General features: G+C 36.9%; 1 protein-coding gene across 1 annotated transcript; it reads left to right on the top strand.

The window, feature by feature from the left end:
• Positions 1–433: 433 nt before the first annotated feature.
• On the top strand, positions 434–4,949 carry LOC112167483 (arogenate dehydratase/prephenate dehydratase 1, chloroplastic). The gene is made up of 11 exons (XM_024304507.2): positions 434–1,224; positions 1,863–1,930; positions 2,012–2,104; positions 2,210–2,410; positions 2,965–3,045; positions 3,135–3,230; positions 3,610–3,687; positions 3,767–3,856; positions 3,942–4,009; positions 4,263–4,344; positions 4,515–4,949. Exons 1-11 carry the CDS (start codon positions 948–950, stop codon positions 4,569–4,571), a joined length of 1,191 nt encoding a protein of 396 aa, XP_024160275.1. The 5' UTR covers positions 434–947; the 3' UTR covers positions 4,572–4,949.
• The last annotated feature ends 2,592 nt before the right edge of the window (positions 4,950–7,541 follow it).

Below are 7,541 nucleotides of genomic sequence, written 5' to 3'. Positions count from 1 at the left end.
TTATCACGTGACAAGTTTTGGAAACAACATTGCATAAATCTCTCTCCAATGTTATAGATTGATTCAATAACTCAGTGTTTACGATGAATAATGAGTGAGATTAACATTATAAAAGTTGTAATAACGTCACTCAGATCAAAAGATGTCACGTTTTTAGAAGAAATAAATGACCGTCATCAAATTCAAATACTGTCTTTTTTATTTTAACCGTTATGTCAATCATCACTGTCACGTCTCATATAAAACTCCGATAAACCGCCATGAGAGACCTCAATTACTACAATGGTGGAAGAGACTAAAATTGTCAAAAACAAAAACGAATTTCACCATGAAGAAGTGGGATCTCCATTTACTAACCCACAGTGTTGGGTTCTCCATCTCCATCAACCATTGGATAAACAACTCATATGAACTAAGAAACACCGACTGGCTTGGCCCAAATTTGCCCCACAACAAGTCACACAACCCTCACAGCTTCCCTTTCCTCTCTCTCTCTCTCTCTCTCTCAACCTCCTCTTTCACACAAAAATGTAGAAGATTTTATGGTCCAGTCAGAGAAAAGAGCCTTCCATAAATAGTCTGAATGCATTCAAATGGTGGCTAGATGCTTCTGAACCAACCCCCCTCAGCTTCCCTTCTCTCATTTGTTTTTATAATTTCTACTAACCCAGGTAGAGTGTTGCCAACAACATTCTGCTCACCTACCTCCTAAAAACCCTTTTCCCTTAGCTCAGTGTGACTTGTCGGTCTCTCTATTTCTCTCCCTGAACGTTACATAGGTTACAATTCTTGTGGGGTCCAAATACCCATCACCATTGTTGTCACCTTGACAATGTGCTACTGGGTTTCATCCAACAAACCCCCCACCAACCACACCCTTTCTCTTATAAGCTTGGATTTGCCTCAAAGTTGTATTCTTTTGTGAGTTTTTTTTGGGGATTTTGGTGATGGCTGTGAAGGGTGGCTCTATCTGGAGTTGTGCTAAAACCCCCTATTCTCATCAGGGTATTTCAGATTTGAGGTCTAATCGTTCTGGGTTGGGTTTGAATTTGAGTTTGCGCAAATGGGAATGTTGCAGTTTGGGGGTTTCTTTGGCTCACAAAGCTATCACCCCAGTTGAAGATGAGAAGCCAAATTTGCCAGGGATGGAATCCGCAGGAGCAATTCAGAGGGTTGAGGATAATGAGTCTACGGGTTTTCACAAGGATATGAACCTTCTTCCTAGTGAGTTTACTCGAAAAAGATCTCAACTTTGTGGTTTGTTTAATTCATTTGATGTTTGATTGTCATGCAATGGTGTTTTGCAATCAGTAGAGATTTGAAAGGTGTAAAAGAGAGTTAAACTATGACTAATTGTTGGGGCAATGTAGAATAAATACTAGCGGCTTTGTGTTTCGTATGATAGATATTTTTACTCAAGCATTTATCATGAAGAAGTTTTGATTTGATTTTAGTTTTCAATGCTATACATAAATTCTGTTCGAATGGACTGAATTGAAAGAAATTAAGAAACTTTATGAAATGAATTAAGAGCAAAATGCATCTCTAATTTATGACATAAAATGTGAGGACAAGAAGAATTTCCACTACCACAGAGCTAATATGATATACCCCCAAGTTTCACTCACTCTTGGAAATAGGATTCTCAGAATGGCTCTCTGGGAAAACATAGGACCTGCATATATGAAGCAAATTTGATTAGATATAAATTCGAACCTATTTCAGGTCCAAAATATGTCAAAGCCCTTGCAATCATGTATATTACTGTGGCCTAGTAATTTGCTTCATGCTGCGATCATTTGTTTCTTTTCTTACAATTTTTCCATTCTCTCACCTCAAAGGTTGAACATGATTAATTGCAGAACCATTGACAGCAGCTGATATTTCTCCTTCGCCAGATGATGGTTCAAAAGTTAGAGTTGCTTATCAGGTAGCCCTTCTTATTAGTTGCATTCTGTTTGGTGTTTCTGTTTTCTTTTTGTTGTAATGCTAGAATTATTGCGTGTTGTAGGGGTTACCGGGGGCATATAGTGAGGCTGCTGCCCTAAAAGCTTACCCGAAGTGTGAAACTGTTCCATGTGACCAGTTTGAAGCTGCATTTAAGGTTAACCAATCTTTGACTGAATTTTCAACCATTTATTTTGTGATTTCAATTGAATATTTTCAATCATGTTAACTGATTGTGATTTAGTTACTTTTTATATAACAGGCCGTTGAACTGTGGTTAGTGGATAAAGCAGTTCTTCCTATTGAGAATTCTGTTGGTGGAAGCATCCACCGTAATTATGACTTGCTTCTTCGCCATAGATTGCACATAGTTGGAGAGGTACAACTTCTAGTGAACCATTGCCTCTTGGGATTGCCCGGTGCAAGGAAAGAGGAACTAAAACGTGTTCTAAGCCATCCTCAGGTTGGTCTTTCACTTATTATTTTTATTCTTTTTTTTATTTGATGCATGTATTGTCTGGCGTGTCCTGTACATATGGTATGAATGCTAATCATTGTGCCAATGCTCATTTGCTGCATTAAAAGCTTCCTAGAATGGTTAAAAAAAAAAAAAAAGACTCTACCCGATAGCTAATATTCGGGATGGATAGTTCCGCTTAATAAAAGGTTTCCATGTAACCATTTATATTTGTTCCAAGAGTGATTGTCACTGAGAATATTCAATATTCTTATAATTCTCCTCTGTTGAGGTCCTCCACAATGGTTCGTCTCATATTATGTAACCTCAAGTACCAAGATTTCTGGAATTGTAGTTTCTTGCTTAGGTTCAAAACTGTCAAGAACTGGGTTAAAACTCTAGATCTAGCACCTTTTGGTTACCTTCTATTTGGTTGGATTGGTGCTCAAAATTTGGATTGGCACCAAGTAGCTTTTCACATGCATGCATATGTTCAATCTAATCTTTGAAATGAAAGACCCAGGTCTTCAAAGTTTTGTTGCGGATATTTGCGCTTGCAGGCTCTTGCTCAATGTGAGATGACACTAAGCAGCTTAGGCATCATCCGAGTCAGTACCGATGACACTGCTCTTGCTGCGCAGGTTGTCATTGCTTTTATCTAAATTCCATCAAAGTACACTTTGAAAGGCATAAAAGCTGTTCAAAATCTAATGACTGACATATTGTACAGATGGTGGCCTCAACTGGCCTAAAAGATGCTGGTGCTGTTGCAAGTTCTCGAGCTGCAGAAATCTATGGGCTTCAGATTCTTGCAGATAAAGTTCAAGTAAAGACTTCTTTCAAATATATTTCTTCATATTTTGGGTTCAGTATATGGTAAAAATTGCCTTTTTGTTTGTATTATCAATTTGGTATTGATGGTACAGATCTGGGTTGGCTTATTTTACCAATATGTCAAGAATTTAGTTGAACATGGTGTCTGTAGAGCAATGCATTCCAAGTTTTCCTGAGTTACACGTCTAAACTGCTTTTGCTTGGAGCATTTACATTTCATTAAAGTTGCTTGCAAAGAGCAAAGCTGCATCACCCTCTGTTCATTGCTACGATCCTACATAGCATTTACTTTTTAATTAAGAATTTAAGATGTCAGTTGTGAAATATAAAGGTCATCTTAATTCAGTTTACTCCTGCATTGCACTGGACAGGATGATGACGATAATATTACTCGCTTTCTGATACTCGCAAGAGAACCAATAATGCCAGGAACTGAGCGGCAATATAAGGTTTAATGCTTTATTTTCTATTTACATCTATACATGTTTTTCATTAATGTACTGAATTATGTATAAACTTTGTTCCTAGACAAGCGTTGTTTTCACTCTAGAAGAAGGTCCTGGTGTACTATTCAAAGCCTTAGCAGTGTTTGCACTTAGGGGCATTAATTTGACAAAGGTAACCTCAGTTAAAATTTTCTCTTTTATTCTGTTTTCACAATTATATCTTTTACTCATATCTTCCTGTTTTGGAGCAATTTCAGATTGAAAGTCGCCCCCAAAAACAACGTCCATTAAGGGTTGTTGATGATTCTAATGAAGGAAGTGCCAAGTGAGTGCATACGACTAGTCCATTAGAAAGCTCCCAATCACACATTCACACTGAAACTAATTCACAAAAAAATAAAAATCAGAATACTGATTGAGTTGTTACTGTTTTATGCATATTATAAGAACAAAACTAAGATGAAGAACCTTAGATTTGGAGTCATGAGAGGATTCTAGATTTGGGTATTTACAGAACTAGACATGGCAAAAATAAGAAAAGCCCCCATTTTACAAAACTGACTGATTTGTTTTGCCAGGTATTTCGATTACCTCTTTTACATTGACTTCGAAGCTTCTATGGCAGATCCCCGTGCCCAAAATGCTTTGGGACAATTGCAGGTCAGTCTGTTATAGATGTTATTCACGTTGCTTGGCTTCTAAAGACGTGTTTTGTACTGATTTGTTAGAAATAATCTCTCTCACACTGTTTACAACTGCTCACCGCCTAGTAATAAAAGCGAACAAATGACGCAATGGTAGTGATTTAAGGACTTGTTTTTTGGGTACAGGAATTTGCAAGTTTTCTTCGTGTTCTTGGCTGCTACCCGATGGACATAATTCCGTAGAAGAAGCACCAGACAATGTTGTACATATTGGGATCAGAAACTAGAAAGAAATCGTTAGGCCAAGTGAGGAGCTTCCAACGAGGATAAAATTCTCCAAATTAGAAACTTCCTTTCAAAGCTTAGTTTCTTTTAAAATCCTCATCATTCTTTCTATCCTCTGAATGGAGGTGTAATGTTTGTGGAATATCATTATATATCCTATAACAGAGGGAGCAAGCTTTGGCCTTGTGGTTTGTGAGTTTTAGTTTACTGAAACAATAGTGGAGATGGGTTTAAACTTTTAATGCTTTTTAAAATAAGTGAAATTTCTTGAAAATTTACCTTGTGGACGCAGAAGGTTTTACTTGATGAAAATACTTTGTTCTTGGGTATTGCTTATACTTGTTTGCACCCTGAAGAGTCGATTTATTCTCATTTGCTTTTATATCGATCATAGATTGATATTTTTTGAGTATGTTAATGCCAATGAACTGTCCTTGTGAATGATTTAGGGTCAAGTAAATGCAGACATATTCGAATAGGAAAAGCCAATACAAACTGAAATAATTCAAGGATCATGAATTTCATTAGTTCATACTTACATTCATAAACTTCTTTCATTATCAGAGGAACCTGCCCAGATGCTCAAGTTATGAGCTCTCTTTTTCACTCAATTCGGACAGAATCTTGACCAAATTTAGATGAACTACAGCATGTACTGGGAGTCTAAGCATTAGATACATATATTTCACACAATCACTCAGAATTCTCTACTTCCACAATTATCACGTAAACTAAGAAATCTACCTGCAATTAAAAACTTTCATATGATGAGCCCACTTTTGGTTAAGAAATGATCGGCGTTGTTTCAGTTCTTCTTCCTGTTGCTTCAACCGATTCAACAATAGAGGTAAAGCCCCTCGAATATTATTCCTCAGCTCATCCATTGCATTAAGCCCTTGCTCATCATACAATCTCTTAATGCACTTCAAATTCAGCTCCGTGAGATGATCTTCAATATAGATCTCTGATGGACTATCCTTTTCAATCTTTTTCAGCAGCTTTTTGATACTCTTTGAGGCTGAACTGACAGTGTTCACCTTCCTATCAAGTTCGAACCTTTTATCTTCCCACCCGAACATGTTTTGTTGTGTGTTTCCTCCTCCTCCTCCTCTTGAATTAGTACTCGGAACGCATATCCAACGATCATTCAATACTTGAGAAGCAAGCTTCGATCGTTTGGTGGCAGCAGGAATGGGGAAACTCTCTGGCAAAAGACGGTAGCTTGGAGTGCAAGTCTCGCAGTTAGCGAAATCAATGACTGAGAAAAGTGAAGGTAAAGGCACTGTTGGTAAAAAGTGAGTGAACTCATCAATCAAGTCCGGGTGGCCATCGAAAAGTGCTTTAACCTTCTTGTAAATCTGAAGCTCATCTTCATCAGCAGTACTGCCGGACTTTTTGGGTGATAATTTGTTTCTATTGGGTGAGGACTTGTTGCTTTTGCAGTGATAATTCAAGAAAATATCTAAAAAGGACTGAAAAACATCATCACCTTCCTCACTATCGTTGCGAAATCTATCTCTAACCTTGTTCACAAAACCGATCACCTTTTGAAGCTTAGAGTCATTAGATCCAGCATCATCAACAACATCACTAGTATCATCGTCGTGCTTTCTCTTTCGAGAAAGAACTATTGGGAGTTTCCTGGCGGTCTGGACTTTTATTGAGATTGGGACGTTAATTTTATGTCTCATGGGCAAGAAGTTATTGAACCCTAATAACAAATCCGGACACCCTTCAAATAAGTCCTGCACCTTCTGCTTCAAAGTTTCAATACAGTCGTCACCTTTTGGCTTGAAGTCTTTCATAAGATTGACGAAGTGGTGGTAGACATAGTAGTTGAAGTTCAGCAAGGTCTTTAGATATTCGATGCAGTTGTCCTTCCTCAAAATCTCTCCTCCTAACCTCAACATCTCATAATTTACCATCTGGGGTTCACTGGAGTACTCTTCTTTGTGTCGAAACGGAACAGTGTCTGATCGAAGCATGATGAACAACTCCAACACGTACAGAAAACTCAAACTATGAACAACTGACCTATCGGTTCTCTGTTTGAATCTTTTTAGAAGAGATAAGAAAGCAAGGAGAAATAGAGAATGAATGCATATGTACGCTCTCACTTTACTTTGTTTTTCACTATATAGCTAAGCTGAGGCTACCAATCCGTACATGAAGAGAATTCCTAAAGTGAGAAGGTGAAGGAATCCTTCAAGTAAAAGGATGGGTCACGGAAAATGTTGTCTCGGCGCGGTGTTCCCTGTTTAATTAGGAGTTTAATTAGGACAGCTAACACTTTCCTTTTTATATAATTTTTCTAGCCTTCTAGGCATAAATGTAAATAAACTCAGCTAAAATTATTACACCTGATGAGGATGGAGGTGGTTACGTTAAAGAAAGCAGTTATGCAAGTACGTTTTATGCAAAAAAAAATTGGTTATTGTTGACCATATATATCTCCTCTCTCACAAAACAAAAAGGATTACCAATGAAAGAGTCAAAAAGGATTACCAATGAAAGAGTCAAAGCGTCTCATAAAAAATTATAAACAAAATAGACATATATATAAACAAAAACAAAAAAAATTACCCGACGAATAGTAGTTTGTAAAAGCCTCTCATAAAAAATTCATATTAAAAGCGAAAGATAAGAGAAGATTCATCAGCAAAAACCTCACTTAAAAATAATAATAAAAGGAGAAAAGATCTACAAATTAACATTTCCTTGGCAAAAGGTTTTAATGAAGAAAAAAAAAACAAAACCTTTGCCGATAAAAAGATATCGATAAGAGCCAAACCTCTCATAAAAAAAGTATAATAAAAGGAAAAATGACCAACGAAAGTTCATTGGCAAAAATTATTTCAAATTTTCAAATTTTTCTACATTTTACTCCCACAAATTTAAGATCAAGTTCCACAATTGAACAAAACTCAA

Source organism: Rosa chinensis, chromosome 5 (assembly GCF_002994745.2).
Source record: "Rosa chinensis cultivar Old Blush chromosome 5, RchiOBHm-V2, whole genome shotgun sequence".
Classification (NCBI taxonomy): Eukaryota; Viridiplantae; Streptophyta; class Magnoliopsida; order Rosales; family Rosaceae; genus Rosa; species Rosa chinensis.
Note: the sequence above shows the minus strand (reverse complement) of the source record. Positions and strands in the feature narration are given on the sequence as shown.

Bases quoted from the DNA above. Each gene is read 5' to 3' on its own strand.
- LOC112167483 (XM_024304507.2), top strand. From the start codon at position 948: ATGGCTGTGAAGGGTGGCTCTATCTGGAGTTGTGCTAAAACCCCCTAT. The intron at 2,105-2,209 runs GTTAACCAATCT...TTTATATAACAG, and splicing joins AGTTTGAAGCTGCATTTAAG to GCCGTTGAACTGTGGTTAGT. The intron at 2,411-2,964 runs GTTGGTCTTTCA...TTGCGCTTGCAG, and splicing joins GTGTTCTAAGCCATCCTCAG to GCTCTTGCTCAATGTGAGAT.